Genomic DNA, 19,190 nt, shown 5'->3' on the forward strand with positions numbered 1-19,190 from the left:
AATACTTGCAAGTAATATCATGATTCTGCGAAATATATTCTTGATTCCAAACCCTTACTGCTAGCCCATCGCTCTTAGAATACGTTATTAGTCCAAAGGGGCAATTTGCCCAGAAGGATTATTAATTTCATTTTGGCATTTTGCATTGAAAACTGTAAAAGGCGAATCACTTTTCAAATTGTTGCCACCAAATATTATCGCCCTGTATTATATTTAAATAAATTAAATAATGAAGAGTCTGCATGAATGTCTGTATGTTTCTCGCTTATGATAAAACGACGGTACCTAGAGCCATCAAAATTTGAATAACGTAATCTTCCATAGAATATTGGCATCTGAAAGCTCGAAGTTGTTTAATGAATTTTTGATTAACAAACTCAGCGATTTCAAAGCGAGCAATGGCAACACTGCACGAAAAAAGACATTTTTATCTCCAGCGCGCGATATATATTCCTGATATACTGATACTGAATGAGACCTAAAATTACTTTTTTTTAAATATATCTCCCCTTATGATCCCTGACACAGCCGTTTACTTTCCCCTTCCGTAATTAACGTCAGTCTCTTGCTCTTGACCGCATTTGCAAAGCCACCCTCCGACACGAATAGAGAGCCACAATACTTTCCATGAATCTTTCGCAAGCAACTACTTGGGTGAGAATAAGTGCCAATAAAAATTTTGGTCTAAATTTACATCGAGGTATATTAAACGGAAGGAAATAAAGAAAGATTTTCAATAGTTTTCAGAGTTAAAATAAAAACCACAGGTTTCAATTTTCAACCTTAGTAATTGGTCGTAATAATTCGCTTCTCAGTTTAGATTTCTTAGCAGGTTTCAAACTTTTTCAGCATATTAATCTTGTGAATGACACGATATCGACTTCTTTTCTGTCCGAGGAGTGAAAAAAAAAACCGTTTAAACCCCCACCTCTCTTCTTTTCACCACACGCAGTCTCCACGTCATGCATTCTAATTTCTATTGCATTTACCAACGTAATAGCAATACTTTAATAACTTTAAACTAACCTCCACCGGAGCAACAATCAGCTGTAGTTTTTTAATTATTTGTGCTAATTATTACTTAAAAGTTTCTCCGTTTGTTTACTATTGAATCGCACAAACTGAATTTCCTCAAATACAAAGTAATTATAATTATTTCACTTTCTCATCTGATTTAGATCTTAAAAATATAAATAATTCTTAACAGGAATTAAATTTAAATGATTCATGGTATTACGAACTTACACACGCTAAAATGAGCTTGTAATATAAAGAGTGATTTAAATTAAATTATAAGACTATTCGAAATGAAATTTCTGGTTAAAACTGGCTATTTATACTCGGCACTTCTACGGTGTATCAAATAGTTTCTATTGCAATTACTTACTGTATGAAAGTATCAAAGTTATAAATATTTAAGTGCTATTAAAGTACTTTTCTTCGCTGGAAAAGTGTTTCAAATGTTCATTATTTTTCATGAAAGAGAAAATACATGCTCTCATTTTTAGTACGATAATTGCATGCTTGATAATTGCAACTAATATCACATACCTAAGTCAGAATACAGATTGCTTACGTGGAAAGTGTTATATTTGAGAAAATAAAAGAGACTCTTTCTAATATGACTGAAGCTTAATATTTTTGCACTTTATACTTCCATGTTATTATTAAACTTAAGGAATAATTAAAAGAAATAATAACAATATTCATTCGTCATATAGTAGAAATAGTCTGTTGCAACGATGTAGTAATATAAATATATATCATGCACTGAGTACTATAGCTCTTTCGCATCGAAGTCGCCCGTAGCGCCCGTTCATTCAGGCAACGGCAAACCGCCCCTACGCCTCGTTTATTTTCTACCTAGTTCTTTCCCCTCCACGTTAGTGTATGGCTCATTGGTTTCGCAAGTTGTTAAAAGACATGTCAATCATTCTTTTGAAGCAAATAAAGGAGAAATACGGAAAGCTATTGACGTTCGCAGGTGCAATCCGGCCCTAAGGTGAAACTGCACACAATGGATGAAAGGATGAAACCGCAGAAGGGGAAAAGGAAAACTATTCCAAGACAAATTCGTAAACACGGGCGTTTTCGATGTTTGTTGAAAACAGATTTGGTCGTCTCTCTGTGCGAAAGAGATAGTTGCGGTAGACATTTCGTATAAATCACGACTTTGATACTATTAAGCAAACCCCTAATAGCATTAAAGGCTAATAGAAAACTGTTAGCATTAATTAGCTAATAATAGTAGCTCTTCTTTAAAAAACTAATTATAAAGGAAGAATAGTTTAATTAATTTAGACAAGCTAATAATTATTCTTAAAATTTTGAAATGCAATTTCTGAGTGCGTAAAAGGATATTAAATTCACACTGAACATAAAGTACTTCAAACATAGACAAAATCTTTGTTTAAAATGTTTAAAATACTTATTATATTTATTTCTTTTCCTCCGATTATTTCTGTAACAATTAAAATACTTATTATAATTATTTCTTTTCCTCCGACATGAAAAGACAATTTTGCCTGTAAAATCTTAATCATCATCACTATTTTATGTTTTTTCCTGAATATTTCCTTGCATAAACTTATGAGACGAACAGAAGCTTTCATCAGTGTCTGGACTGTCAATTACGTGTCTGTTTAAAGGAGAAATGAGCAAACAATGGGACCCATTCCGGATACGCTTCATCCATCATTCGCCTAGCACTCATTACTTCTTTTCGAGAGCAAAACTAATACTTTTATCCCTATCGGTAGATTAGGGTTTAAGCAATTAAGCTGAAGGAATTAGATGACTCCTGAAAGTAGCTTTGACTGCTGTTGGATACTTAATACAGAATAAGTATCCGAAATAAGGCGAGCAAAATCAGGTCAGCTTAAATGTAAAAAAGTTAAATGTATTTCTAGAAGCAAATTAATCTCCTGAACGTAGGAAAAAACAAATTCTAAAATTTAAGTAATTCAGCAATCTAAAGACATTAAGATAAAATACATATTATAGAGCATGCAAAAAATAAAACATTTTTAACAAAATTGTTTTTTAATGTTCCTTCCGATGATTTTAAACTTTATTTGCAGCCATCCGTAACGCTCTAGAGAAGTTTCGTCTCAAGAACCAAATCTAGTTTTAGCGTCTAGTTTATAGACTCGGAAGCAGAAATGCTGTCTCTGCTTATCTGCAAAGAACACTCCCCTTTAAAATTTCTTGCTCAACTAGTTACGTAATTTTTTTTTTTTTTTTGTAAACCTTTGTCGCTACAAACTTCTATACACTAGTCTGCAATTTTTCATGTCCCGTTATGTTACACAACCACCGCATTAATCATCCATGCGATTTGGTAAATAATCAGTTATAAGAGTTGTTGCCATTCCACTAAGCATGAGCGATCTACCTCTTTTAGTTAGTTAGCTAATATTAGCCCTTAAAAGGCCGTTTTTATGAGTCATTCAGCCATTATTTATTACGAATGTCGCGCAGCATGGCCAAAAATTAGTTACTATTCTTAATTATAAATTTGCATCATTCTTTTGGGAGAAAATATGGAGCATTTACGATGCCATACTTAGCATATTGTGAAGAATCTTTAGTTTCAAAATTCCCTAACACCGTTCAGTTGTTTCAGTATTAGTACTATCTGCGAAACTGACAAGAACTTCGTCACCCCTGCAGAGAATACTAATACGAACGGTACTAAAGGAATGATTAAGACAACAAGCAATTTTAGGTCGCCCAGACGGTGTAGTGGTTAGGGGAGCCGATTGTGATACCAAATGCAGCAGGTTCAAATTCCGGAGAAGGCATGCTTGTAACTGTCCATTCCCTCATAGGAGGCAAAGGCAGCCCACCTCCATAATAAAGTGAGCACCGCTTTTGGCTTTAGTGGTGGCCGACGTCTGTGATGACTTGTGCCCGCCACTGGGGGAAAAAATGGTGGCGCTATTTAAAAAATAAATAACTAGCTAAGAGTGCTTTATCTTCATATAATAAATTATAATAATACATCATTCATCAGTGTAAGAAAAAGAAGCATTCACAACCCACATGCTTTACAAAAATTTAAATAACTATCATTTATGCTGTTATATCATATACTTACTTAAATATAGAGAAAAACTTTTGTTTTGCCTAAAATATTTAAAATATTTATTACTGGAACTAACAGATTTTTTTATTTGGAATGGTCATTCAGACCAAATTGGTCATTCAGTATTGTAATAACTACCTTGCTTGATATATATATATATATATACAGGAAATCAATTATTAACTGTTCACTATGTTTTAGTTATCCACCATGTTTGGTCACATATTTAATTCCTTTTGTTCATCAAAATTATTCAATTCAATTCTTCTTTAATTAATAAGCTGGAATTCTTTAAAGCTTTTCAAAACCATAAAAGTTTTCCAACTTCGTTAATTATTTTATTTCTCTTTCTCCTCTTGGCCTAAAACAAATTAATTTGTAATTTCATTTCTACTTTTCGTTTCCTTCGATAGATAACCTTAGCCTTTCTTCTTTAATTAATTGTCAACGGCAATATTGGGGCACTTTATAGAAATATAAATTTGATGTTTCTTACACATTATCTTCTTTTTCCTTATTCTTTTAATAACTGATGCAGGAAAAATTATGTTTTAACTTTTGGAATTTTTCAGACGCTTTGCTTATTGAGTAAGCTCTGTTCTTTTTGTGTATTTATTTACTTTTGTATTTAAATAAGTCTGATAATGCTGAAAAAGCAGTAAATGTTCAGATTACTTTATTCCTTGATTTGCGGTCTTAATGCATAAAAACATAAGAGACTTAAATGTGCAAGTTATAAGAATATTTGGAAATTGTTTTCTACAGCTATTTGTAGGGAAATGTGTAAAACACGAAATTGTATTTGAGACTTTACAATATCTCTGTTTTGTTTACTATACCCCAGTTCTTCAGCTAATAAAGGATATACTAGGTATGTACTAATTTAAATTAGGTGTTTAAGGAATTTTCTATTATCTTACCGTGTGACCTCGTAGTGTAATAGAAAGCAGGTCCGGCTGGAGATCTGGAGGTCTTGTAGAGTCATCAGGTTTTTTTATGCTTGAGATGCGAAAAAATGTGCAATTCTCTCGGGGGCGGGATTCGAATTCCAGACCTCGCGAATACGCGTCGAGTGTGCTTCCAGTTACACCAAAGAATTTGAATTGAAAATTCATATTCTTTGGTTAACCACGAAGGCGTGCGGACAGGAGAGAGAGAATACCTTGTACACTTTTTGTGTATAATGCCAAACAAGTCAAAAGAAAAATTAAAATTTTTCACGCGCTTTCTAACCCCTTATAAGCATAAAGCAAGAGGAACCAGAATGAAACGCCCATTAGGGTAACCTTGAAATTATAACAATTTTAAAAAGTAGCATTTTGAAAGCAAGAAAAATTCTCTCCATTTCTAATGGTAATATATACTTTTTGCGAATAAATTCTCAACTAATTAACCTATGTTCATAACTTTAAGTTCACAAGAAAGGCAAAACTTTACTGTATAGTGTGTATAAATTTCAAATTAATAACTCAATAATTTGCATTTTTAAATTTCAATAATACTTAAAAATATACTTTAGACGCATGTCTCTTTTACCCGAGTTAAGCTAAACCTGAAAGCCTAATATCTGTCTTTTCTAAAATAAAGTAAAATAAGCTTAACCAAATTAATTATTATCACCCCCTAACTAAAAGTAGTAAATTAAAATTTGAAATATGATTTTAATTAAATAAATTAATTTGACTGCACAACAATAGCCCTTTAAGAAAATCCTTTACAAAATCTTATTACTCCAAGCTTATAAGCGTTGATAAAGCCCAAAACCTCATTACTCATTACTTTCACACAATTGCATTACTCCGAAAATGCTTTTGGCGCTGAAAGATCCCTAATTAATTACATATTCATCCCTCCAGACATCCAATTTTCCCTCTGTTATCAAAATTGCATTTCATTTACTATCAAGTTTTAATTTAACTTTAATTACTTGATATTTCACAGTGGATTTACCACTTTTCTTTTGCCTATTAAGTAAATCAGTTTTGAAGAGCTAAGATTTCAGATTCACTAAATCAATCTATTAATATTATTTACTTATTATACTTAGGTAATGATACCATATATCACGATAGAATGATTTTAATGAAATATATTTTATCATCACAGTGCATAACAATAATTATCATGGCACATAAGTTTCCACTTCATTATTTCAAACATATATTAATTAAGTATGCAAAGGTAACTTAACAGCTAATATAAAAATATTAATAATATTTGTAGACTAAGAATTTTAATTAGTTTCGAAATTCAAAGCTTTTCCAGTTTTATTCAGTTTAATTAATTAATTACATTAACCTTGTTGGCTTCAGCCAGTGATTTGATCTCCATTAATAATAAATAAAATTCTCTCTCTTTGGAGCTAATTAAATGAATCGGAATTCTTGTGTTTCTCGCTTCAAGTAAATATGTAATGTTTTATTCTTTGTGTTCAGCTTTGCGTTACACTTCTTAAAAACATTGTTACCTTCTTCAGCGATATAAATCCTTTTATTATAATTTTTTTATGAAAAGCTAGACAGTAAATGTGTTCTTTTCAGAAACTGATGTAATCTTCTATGGCCTCCTTCCATGCAGCGGAGTTCTTTTGATATGGTCATGAGATTTGTTCCTATTTTATACATAATATTTGTTTGAAATGTTTTACACCTTTTGTATTCTTTGATCAAAACGGAAATGGACGGTGCCAACTAAATTTTCAAACCGATGTTAAATTAAATCTGATCTTTATGTCCCACGAAGCAAATTTATTCTGCTCTTTTAGGCATAGATCCTAGCTCTAGCACCATAACTAAAACGTTCCTCACGGAGTATTAGTTGTTGTTGTTATTATCCAAGGAGTCAGTGTCCAAGGAGTTATTATTATCCAAGGAGTCAAATACCACCAAAAACTATCCAGAATAACCGCAGCAACATCAGTATTCTTCGAAGAATAGATGAGTCGGTGCGAGAAAGCTATGTCTATACTGAAGAGCTTGGCCAAAATAGCAAGACAGTCGAAGAAATGGTCTGGAGAAAGTTGGATATCAGTACAGTGAGGCCACCTATTATAATTTCGCTGGCCCTCAGAGGATATCTCCATTACTTTGAAGTGTTTTGTCCTCAGTCTAGATACGGCAGTAGAAATGACACGGTTACAACTTAGGGTAGGAATGGAATTCTTCTTGATTGATTGGGAGGTTAGTCTTGGCTGACTATTGCAGTCAGTATCAGTAAGGGTTCAGCTGTTGGAAAGTTGAGAACTATTTCGGGCGTCTTTCGCAAATCCATCAACCTGCTGATTTCCGTAAATATCAATATACGCTGGCATCCACTGCATTGTGCAGGTCCTTTGGGCTGCAGTAGTTTTGTTCATGAGCATGATAATGTCCTGGGTAAGTTGAGAGTTGCCCCTTAGGATGGCTTGGAGCGCAGATTTAGAATCAGAGAATAATACGAGGCCACTGGAGTTCTGGATTGCCTTGGAAAGGTAGGTATCTTTCCTTGGAAAGTCTTTTTGATGGCCACGAGCTCTCAGGTATAATTTGAGACAATTTTACCAACTGGTATTTTATGGGATTCAGATTCACCGTTAGCATGAATAAAATAGATGCCAGTGCCCCCCTGTCCAGGTATGAATCGGAGAAACCACCTATATATGCAATAGCTAGATTTTGAACTGAATTTGAAAGCTCATTGATGGTGTGAATGCCTTTTTTTTTCCTCCTTCATTATTGCAGCTGCCTCTTTTTTGTTACAAAGTTTAAATTTACAAATGGTTTTGGGAATGGACTGATAGAGATAAGAGATTCTTTAAGAATATCAATAGCTTCACGCTGTTTTTCTCCTGATTTCGTTGTCGAATTGTAGGATGGAGGGCCGTTTCAATCTATTTTTTCCTTTCCACGACTTGAAGGTTTTGCTGGAGATATGAAGATCTATAAGACTTCTAATTTTATTTGTGAATTCGTTGACGGCCAATTTTGTTTTGTTTTCTATGGTGTTAGATCGTATTCAGTTTCTGCTTTGTTTTTACTTGTAGATGAAGACGGCACCAATAATGATCTTAGATGCTCTGTACTGGACATTGCCGATATTATCCTTTGAAGAAGATGAGACTGGTGCTCAAACGGTGATAGCATATTCTAGAATAGGCCTAACAAGCAAAGTATAAGTATTACGAAAAGTTGTTGGTCGTGATCCCCAAGATGCACTACATAATCTCTTAAGGATATTAAGCCTTTTTAAGGCTTTGTGGCCGATTGCTACATAGTTTAAATGTTTTTTACAGCAATGTATATTAGTTTAAATGTTTTTCTACAACAATATCTAGAACGAGGTTAAAGAAGGTTTCAAAGTCCTAACTAATAATTCAATCTGGAGTCTTCTTTAGTAAAGATAGAAGACGGGTGTTAAACTCATGATTAAAGCAGTAGTTTTATCTTAAAATAAAAAGGTAAAATTCATTGATAGATAAATCGTAAAATTTCACAGCTTACGATTTATATTAACAATTTTGGGGCTTATAATTTTCCCGAAAGTTTTATGCCTGATTTTCCAAGCATTTATAAAAAATGTCTTCCATATACGAAGCAGCAATATGAATTACTAATACAAATCTAAATAAATATTATACTGAACATTTTTATCTGATACATTTTTAGAACGACCAGGTTTTCAAAATGTTATTAAAGCAGATGAAATGAAATCTTCACCTCCGTAAATGCTATAAAATAAACTGGATGCTGCCATTCTGATAAGAATATTTTGTTAAGTACATGCATATTTTTTAAAAGAATATCTGCTAACCGAAAGTAGTTATTAATTTAAAAAGAAGATCTTTCAAATCTGCAGTTTAACTGTGAGTGCTGGCATATAACTGACGACGACATTGCGGCATTAAAAAATATACCGTGTTTAGAATTCGGTACTTTTTCGTTAAGCACCTGCCACACATTTTGATGGTACCACTGTAATAATATATGACTGTGATTCATTATTTTTGCTTACACACACACACACACACACACACACACACACACACACACGTACACACATAGTCCCCAGATGATGCTACTGTTGGCTCTTAGCATGTGTTTATCTTCTCTTTCATAGGGGTTAAAACTTGTGGCAGGAGCATAACGTAAACGTTCGCAGAATTCAATACGTTACTTGAAAAAGAACATTAAATGATTTGTGAGCGCAAAATGGATAGATGGATATGTTTTATGAACTAATAAATGTACAAAAAATAACACAAGAAATTTAAGCAAAAAAGAAATAATTTTCTTTATAACAGTATCAGATAGCAAAAGTGAAGAAAATAATCTCATAATTAACTTATCAATTTTTTATAGATAAGGGCATACAGTTACTTATCTTCCTTTTCCTAATCTTTTTTAGATTATAATTTTCATGAAAAATTAGCAGAAAAACGTTATAAAAAATATAATTTATTAATTGTCTTTGTATGTCAGTTTAAATTTCTATTAAATGCTATAAGTTGCATTGATTTTCTGTACTTTAGTTTCCATTTCAGCAAATATTTAGTTAAAAAAGTATGAAAGTAAAAATTATCCTTCTTCCCATCTTGCGCTCACAAATCATTATGCGAGTATCCTTTTCCCAGTTATTAAAGCCTGAGAAACGCATGTCTGCGATGTTATCGTCATGCGATGATTTTTAGGTACTTTATTTTTTACCACGATATTTTCGAGGACGATGTTTTTAAACTGCGAAGTTTTCGAACCGCTTTATTTTTGACCGCGATATTTTGTACCACGATGTTTTAAAACTGTGATGTTTTCTCTTTGCTTTATTTTCTCTCACTATGTTTTGTGCCACGACGTTTACGCCTTGCGTTTTTCTCTCCGCGACGTTTTCGTCCGCGATGTTTTCGGCGGACACCAATATTATAGTCCCGTATTATATTTAAAGAAACTAAATAATGAAGACTCGGCATGAATGTATGTATTTTCTAGCATTGTAAAAAAAACAACGGTACCTAGAGTCATCAAATTCTTAATCAGATAGTCCTCCACCCGAACATGGGCATCGGGAAGCCTGAATTTGGAATTTGTTTTATTGCCTATTTCATATTTTGTAAAACTTTAATGAATTTTTGATTAAAAAATTCAACAATTTCAAATCGAGCAGTGGCAACACTGAAAGGAATAAAACATTTTTATCTCCGCCGCGCGAGACTTTAAAATTCTAATTTAGCCCAATGTGGAGTTACCAAATGCTCTTGAAACGTATAAGTGTCTATAAATGAAAAAACGCCGTTTGGGCTTAAAATGTAAAATCTGAAGGCTTTCAGATTTCATTTATTTTGTTCTATAGTTACCAGAATATTTATTTAATTTATTAACTTCCCTATTTATAGGGGCTGTGGCATCTGAACAGGAATGTTTTGCCCGTTTCAATACGCAGGGAAGTCTAAATGGAAACTGCGGGACTGACGGCAGAGGTGGCTACGTCAAGTGTGCAGAAGAGTAAGATATCAATAGTTCTCTCGATTAAACTTATCACTGGACATGTGAAAGTTGCAGAATGCTCGCACATTTTTTCAGGTTTCGAATCTCAGTGAAACTAGTTCCCTGCATAACCGTAGCTTTCCTTTTATAATACTAAATACAAACAATAATATCCATTTAATCCATTTTAATATCCATTAATTACAAAGAAATCTTTCCTGTACAAGCAAATTCTTGATTTATACCCACAATTCTTTAATGGCTTTAGCATGATTAATCCTTAGTCCTTTGACAACCTTAAATAATGTGTACCTATTAATAATGAAATATACTGGTATCAAATATTTCTTCCCAATAGAAAATACACTCTTTCTGAACTAACCTCTTTACTTTATTTTATTAGAATGATAGCTATCCTTGTGTTACATCAATGAACTTAATTTTACTTTACTGGAATGATAGCTGTCTTGTCCTTTCAGCCAGACCAATGGACATCTATTTCCCAACACACCACAGCCTGGAGACCGGGCATAAGAAAACCTGTAGACAATATTGTAATTTTTAAAAATAATAATGGATTCGTATTCGTTATTTATGTTGGGGGCGGTAACTTTGGCCCATTAAGGGCAAAAACATTAATTACTAAATATTATATAGAATTACATAGCGACGTCGGCATACGGAGGTAAATAAAATTTGTTTCGTGACGTTAATGCGTTGAAACATTTTATGTACACAAATTCAAAAGGTTGCCAAGACATGAATAATAATAACTGGAAGTTTTAAAGCACTGATGTTTGTTAGCTTTGTTATCTGTGAAAATGGTTCAACAAACTATTGTAATTATAATATGACATTACATTTGTATGACAAATATGAAAAACGTGCTATGATATTACATAGACCCTGAATATTAAAAGTGGTTACTCAGATATACTTCATCATGATGCTAATGGTTATTAGTCCTAAGAATAAATAAACGAATTTTTGTTGTGTAACTATAGCAAAATTTCAGTTATGTATAATACGTGAAACATGTTATTTAACAAGCATTTCCTTAGCATAAAATTTTACAGATATTCATCTTACACACTGAATACATTCATTAAACTCACTGGATAACTATTACAAATATGATGATTCATATATAGTTAAAGTAGCTGTTGTTATATAATGCAGCTATTGGGAGATTTCTAACGCAACTTTGGGCTCGGCTGCAAAATGCTCCGACGTTTTCAAAGAGTTTATAAGATGTGGTTTTTTTTCGGTGACATAAAATTAGATCAGAACCTTACTTTAAGTACTTCCATCTTTCTACATAATTTAAATACCTCATGTCGTATACATTTACATTCTAGCAAGGAAATGAAGCGAGACTTGATAGGAAAGATTATTAAAATAAATTAACTGGTTAGAAAATTAAAATGAGGCCTTATTAAATTTCTACTCTAATCACATTCCAAGAACTTGCAAGACGCAATATCTATATAAATAATAACGAGAGGAAGGATATACATAGGATTAATTAATTAGTTTATCATCACAAATTTGCTGAAATCAGATAAGTTGACAAATAGTTATTTTTTCATTAAGGATTTCAAATCCATTATCATTTGACGTTAATCCAACGGAAAGCATAACATACATAAATCACTTTGATCATTAAAGTATCATTATATCTAATAAATGGGTTTTAAATAATACGGACTTTTAAAAGGCAAAAATAAAATTTGAATGAAATGATAAATCTTTAAACAATGAGTATATGCAGTTATAAGTAAAGAATCACCCCAAAAATGAGAGTAAATCATATTCCGCTAGAGCTTCAATAGATAAATATCTTCATTTTTTCTTAACACATACTATTTTAGAAAGATATGCTCAATTTTTAATCCTTTGACAACAGCATTAGTCGCAATAAACATCATGCATTCATCAAATATAACTTTGTATTGAAACAGTCAGATTTTTAGAAATAAAATTACTATCTGACTAACTTAGTCTCGCTTCTAAGAATAGCTAAAAATAGATAAATTTTGTATTGAGCAATATTTTAAGTACAAAACAAAGTTGATAGTAATGTAAATAAATAAATAAGAATAAAAGGCGTGAGAAGGAAATAATAAAGTATAAAAATAATAAAATATAATCAATTATAACTTAATAATAATTATTATCTACTAATAAAGATTATACAAATAATAAAATAACATGACAGTGAAATAAAATCATTTTATTAAATATTTCTTACATAATGTGTATATAATAACTATAAAATTAATTTTTTTAGAAATAGTTTTCTTTTCTCTTAGTAATTCGTATTTCAAATGACGCGAAAATAATTTCATAATAAATCTTTATTAAGTGCTCTAAAAGAAAATGTACACCTACAGATTTACACATATTGCAGATGAATCTATCAAAACTATATATAGCATTATTTCAATGAATTTTATATTTTAATAAATCTAGACTCAAAATATTCGGTTCTTGTGTAGGACTGTTTCATATCGATGAAATAAAAATTACTTCAAATTACGAAAGCAAATAGAATAGAACTTTATACCGTCGTTATGATACCAAATAGAACTTTATACCGTCGTGAGGGTTGTTTTAGTTTGGTTTATTTAATTAAGCACTCGATGCCTTCTGCCTAAATGAAGGTGTGTTTTCGTGGAGGATTTTCTAAGAGAAACTGGCTCTTATACACGTTATACATGACCGTCGGGAGGGGAGAAGATGGTTATTTTTTCCTTTGAAAACATAAAAAAATTACCTAGGCTCTTGCAGAGTTTGATTACTTAATCATGATAAAGCACATAAGAATAATTGTAATTATTGAGGACTTTCTAAGGAAAACCGATCCATATTTGCATTGCAGGCGATGAAAACCGTAAAAAGTTCATACTGTAAGTTCGCTCAACTACGGAGAATGGAATTCAAGGTGAACTACTAGCATTTAAAGTTTTTGACTCGCTCAGCCAATAGTTGACCTAAGCTCTCGTTAGCTATATCAATAGTTTCTTAAATAATTTATATCATAGCAGAATTTATAACTATTGTTAGAAAGGAAATTTGACATTTAATGCACTGTCATAGACTTTAATAGTGAGCTACACAATAATCAGAAGTCATGAATAGTGTTTCTACCATTTTAACATAAAATAACTTCCTGTTTCGTAATTATATTACTGTTAAAAATTCAGCAATGAAATAAATACTTTAAATCTTTAATTCCTTCAAATATAACAAATACAATTGTTCAAATTTTCTTACTGAGAACTTACTTCTGTCACTGTTACTTAAATCTTTTCAGTATAGAACAAACCACAGGCAGCGGTGATTAAAATTTGAAGACTGAAAATTCCATTTTAATATGTTATAATGTATCGGTTTTGATGTATTTTAGTATGCGATCTATCGCTTTTAGTTATTTAATTATTTCTTAAATAGCACCATTAAAATGCTGTTTTTAAATATGAAAATAAATACATATTATTAAGAAGAAACAAAAAAAAATTATTCCATTAATTAATTTAATAATCTATTCAAATTTTTATTCCATTAAATTTAAATTCCGTTAAGTATTACAAAATAAAAGCAGGAGCTTTTATGAGTCGTTCAGATCTATGCACTGCGCAGCCTACCGACATGTGGTGCAGAATCTTTACCTTCATAATCTTCTAACATGATTCAACTCTTTTTTTAGTATTCCATCTGCAAGACCCACCATCGGCTGAGCGGTAACATCGCTGTACACTGGCAGTTCGCTTCGGGGTTCGAATCCCGGAGAACGGGCTGGCTGCATGGGCGTTTTCATGGTTTTCCCCATGTGTAACGTGTATACGAGTCAGTTTCCCTTACAGCGTCCTCCACAAAGACATCTCTGCTCTTAAGGAGATAGCCCTCGAGTGCTATATCGTAGTTAAATAAACCCATCCAAACCATATAGACGACTGACAAAGTTCTTTCAGTGGTTCCCATTTCAGCTTAGGATGATCGTAAAAGCGGTAGACTGAAAATGTTGTGGAGAAAACAACCCAAAGTCAAAACATCCTCGTACAAAACATCGTGGGAGATGAGAAAGCAAGCAGAAAACATTGCAGTTCTAAAACGTCGTAGTTGAAAATAAAGCGGTTCACTAACATCGCAGATAATAATCTGTGCGTGCAAGAAGAAATGAAGACTATTTTTACTTCTATACTTAATATTTTTGAACTAATGAATAACTTTTTGCTAAAAAAAGCAGCAAGGAAACTTCAGCATTCAAAAACTTAAAAATCAGTAGAAAATTAATGTTGCTTATAGCAACGTAAGTAAAATATTAAACTTATGTAGTTAATTATTAAAGGTCATTATTTGATTACTCTCATTTATAAAGTTGCACTAACAGTCATTCATGAAAAATGAAGCCTAAAATTGATTTACAGAAGGGAAGATGAGTAACTGCATTAGGTTATCTATTAAAATTGTTTATTTAATTAGTTCAATTTAATTAATAAGTTCATTTTCAGTTTAAGTTTTTTTCTTGCATCTTCAGCAAATAATTATTAATTCAAAATATGAAATATAGAGATAAAAATATTCAATATTTTTTCTTGCGCTCGTAGATCATTATGCGAATATACATTTACAACTTTTAAAGCCTGAAAAACACATGCCTGCGATATTAACGCCATACGATGATTCGTAGGTGTTTTGTTTTTCACAACGATATTTTCTACGGCAATGTTTTAAAACTGCAATGTTTATGAACGGTCGATTTTCAAGGACAATATTTTATACAAAGATGTTTTAGAACTGCGATATTTTCTGCTTTCTTTCTTTTCTCCCACAATGTTTTGTACGAGATGTTTTCGCCTTGCGTTGCTTCTCGAAGTTTTCTTCCGCGATGACTTTATCGCTGTTTTCGCCTTGCATTGTTTTTCGAAGAACTTTTCTTCCGCGATGACTTTATCGCTATGTTTTCTCCTGTAACTGTAGCAAAATAGAAGTGTGTGATCTAAAAGAAATATAAAATTAAAGTAACAAAACATGACAATTCAAATAATACAAATCAATTAATATTTATTATATCTTGACATCATCAAATTTTGAATCAGTACTAGCATAAATTAAGCAATAATCGGCCAGACAGAAGAATATCAGTCCTACAATTTTGAAGCCTAACCTCTCGTGTGACTTGTGCGTTGTATTCCAATCAAAGTAGATCTCATTCCATCAACGTAAAGCAAAGTTTCGTGAAAAAAAAAAAAAGTCAAATTTTTTAATGGCGAAAATTGAGTTAGCTGGCTATTCCAATATATTTTTGAAGAAGCACAAGGCGAATACTTATATGATCCGGAATGTTCTAGCACGTGCACATGAAGTCTTTTCGAAGATTTTTAAATTGTAGAACATTAATAATTATCAGCAGTTGTTAGGTATATAGATCTTTTTAGTTGTATCTTCAGTTCCAACTTCTTTACTAGAAGGAATACCATGGCTCTACATCCAGAAACCGAGATGGCAGTCTAAAAAACGGACGAAAAAAGAACAAAAATGGCAGACGCATCAGCCAGGGTGTAGACAGCCAGAAGCCGTCCTACACCTTCGGAGCCCACGAGCAGAAGAAAGAGAAACCTGTTGTAGCCCTCAATTTCGTTTTGTCATTCAGCGGTCGCAGTGAACACACTTGAGGTTGAATAAATGTGGAGGCTTGCCTGCACAGTAACCTACCAGTGTATCTATAGATTTATGTTCATTCGAGGAAGTTTCTTTTAAGTAAATGTCCTTAGAGAAGACTACCAATATTTGAAAAGTCTAATAATAGAAGTCTAATTTTTGTACGATAATGATTTTGAATGAAAAGCTCTATTAATGCTGTATTTTGGAAATGTGTCTAATGTACAGTTAAAAAATTATGTTACTCTAGTAGTGTTATATAGTGATCGTAGTTGAGTTAAATATTACTTCACATAAACTTAATTTTTGATTTATTATTTCTGTTGGAAAACGGAAAGTAAAAGTTAACAACTTATTTAGATTAAAATTATTAACCGATTATTTTATTTATCCGCTGATATAAATAATCCTTAAAAAGCTAAATAGCAAAATAATTACTAGTAGGTAAAAATTTATTTCATGTAATATCATACACATTTTCATACATGCCAATATTTCATAGCATATGTGATAAAAGCTATTGAAAATAAGAATTTTTAGCTATTTTTGAAATACGAGCATTAGACTCAAATTAAAAATATGCAACTTCGATATCAATTACAATTATTCTATTTGAATTACCATTTTTTCTATATCTGTAGAATCTGTAATTTGCAAGACTTCCTTTTTCAGAAATGTCCGATGCGGTTCGCTTCAGTGCCAAAGAGGGTCCAGAACTCCTCTGGTACCAGGTATGGACAAGCAGTACTCGAGGACAATAGTGTACCTTGGTGGAGCAGAATACGAGTGCAAGTAAGACCCTTTGACGACTTTAGAACTAGAGCATAAGTGCTGAGATTTCATTATCGGTTCGCATATAATCCAAGCAAATTATACCATAAAATGGCAGAACTGCATGCTTTTAAAATAATCACGTTCTAGAAAACAATAGAATGTTTTCATTAAATCCAATTTCGAACATCTGTTATTACCGTCTGCATAAAAAATCTGATGCGAACGCCACAGGAGTTCATTGTACAGCCTATTAAATTATACACAATTTTTGTTACATTTCATTTAAATTTATTTCCTCCAAGTATTCTGGTGTCCGCCGATAACATCGCGGCAAATACATCGCGGACGAAAACGTCGCGGAGAAAACAACGCAAGGAGAAAACGTCGTGCTACAAAACATCGTGGGAGAAAACATCGCAAAGAGAAAACATCGTAGCCCTAAAACATCGTGGTACAAAACATCGTTGTCGAAAATAAAGCGGTTCAAAAACTTCGCAGTTTAAAAACATCGTCGTCGAAAATATCGTGGTAAAAAATAAAGTATCTACAAATCATCGCATGACGATAACATCGCAAGCATGCTCTTTTAAGGCTTTAATAACTGTAAATGGAAATATGGTTCTCATAAGGATTTGTGAGCGCAAGATGTAAAGAAGGTTAGTTTTTACTTTCACAGTTTTTTATTGACTAATACATTTTTGCTAAAAAAGTTAAATTATTGCATTAATTAATTAAATGCAACGTATAGATTATACTTTTCATGAAAAATCACCAGTAAAAACTTTATAAAAATGATTTATTAATGGCCTTTGTTAGTGAACTATGTCGGTTTAAAATTCTATTGAGTGCTATAAGTTGCATTAATTTTCTATGCTTAAGTTTCCTTCTTATTTTATCAGCAAAAATTTATTAGTGAATAAAAATATGAAAGTAAAAATTATCCCTCTTTCCATCTTGCGCTTACAAATCATTATAGGAATATCCATTTACAGTTATTAAAGCCTGAAAAAAGCATGTCTGCTATGTTATCATCATGCGATGATTTGTAGATACTTTATTTTTTACCACGATATTTTCGACGACGATGTTTTTAAACTGCGAAGTTTTTGAACCGCTTTATTTTCGACGACGATGTTTTGTACCACGATGTTTTAGGACTGCGATGTTTTCTCTTTGCGATGTTTTCTCCCACGATGTTTTGTAGCACGACGTTTTCGCCTTGCGTTGTTTTCTCCGCGACGTTTTCGTCCGCGATGTTTTCGGCTGTAACCAAGTATTCTAACTTAACTAATCGATTTCTCGGAGCAAGTCGGAAATTACATCAAAAATTGCAAATTCCGAATTTAAATATCCCGATTAATTTTTGTCTCGAGGAAGTCAAACTTCTAGTTTTACTTTTTCATAAAGATCTTAGAACTTTACCAAATATAAGTGCAGTAACCGGGAGATCGCATTAAAACGAGACATTTCATTATTTGTCGAAAATTAATTTTTTTTTAATTTGATATTGACAAAACAGGAATATTTTCGTCATTTAAAACACTTCTGTAACTGCAAGCATATGACTACGACCGCACGAAACTTGAGCAGAAAACGACTGGATAAAACTTTTAATCTGGGTTAAGAGGGTGGGTATCTTTTAGAAGTTTCTTACGCAGCCATTTTAAGTAGACGACCACCACCCCTCCTCGTCGGTAATAATTTTATAGACCACACCCGACCATTGACACCCCCGCACACAAAATATAACAGGGTAGGACATTTTGAACACATGTTAAATTACTTCTGCTATTGGACAGTTTGAATCTTGTCACATACTTTTTCCAAGAACTGCAAATTTCGGCTTCTCCAGCGCAGTTTGAATTCTACTTTCTTTAGCAAGAATACCGCTTGGACATCTTTAGAATTCAGTTAGATCACGCATAGAAGGTCGTGTTAAGATTTCAGTAAGTTTGCGTTTTTCAATTATTGTTTCAAATCAGTTTTCTGTTTTTAGCTGTTTAAAGCTCAGACTTAATCTTTTTATTTATAGAAGTCTCCGAGTACAGTTTTTCGTTTTCTTGATATTAAAAGTTTAGTTTAGAATAATCGGGGACCTCTCGATCTTTTAGTTTGTTTAAATGACAGTTAGTTTTTCACTTTATTTATACCTGATTTAGAATTTCGGATTAGCATATGTTGGTTTCGGATTAGCATATGTTGGTTGGTAG

General features: G+C 32.3%; 1 protein-coding gene across 6 annotated transcripts in view; it reads left to right on the forward strand.

Annotated features, from left to right (window-relative positions):
- The window catches only part of LOC118188359 (disintegrin and metalloproteinase domain-containing protein 11-like), a 346,872-nt gene that overhangs the window by 284,891 nt on the left and 42,791 nt on the right, over positions 1-19,190 (forward strand). For all 6 annotated transcript variants that reach the window (XM_085818185.1, XM_085818187.1, XM_085818184.1 and 3 more), the window contains 2 exons: positions 10,452-10,560; positions 16,879-16,998. In XM_085818185.1, the coding sequence (XP_085674311.1) occupies positions 10,452-10,560; positions 16,879-16,998 (229 nt within the window). The remainder of the gene's footprint in view (positions 1-10,451; positions 10,561-16,878; positions 16,999-19,190) is intronic.

Source organism: Stegodyphus dumicola, chromosome 6 (genome assembly GCF_044657685.1).
Source record: "Stegodyphus dumicola isolate Sdum_Otavi_A_Nest chromosome 6, ASM4465768v1".
NCBI lineage: Eukaryota > Metazoa > Arthropoda > Arachnida > Araneae > Eresidae > Stegodyphus > Stegodyphus dumicola.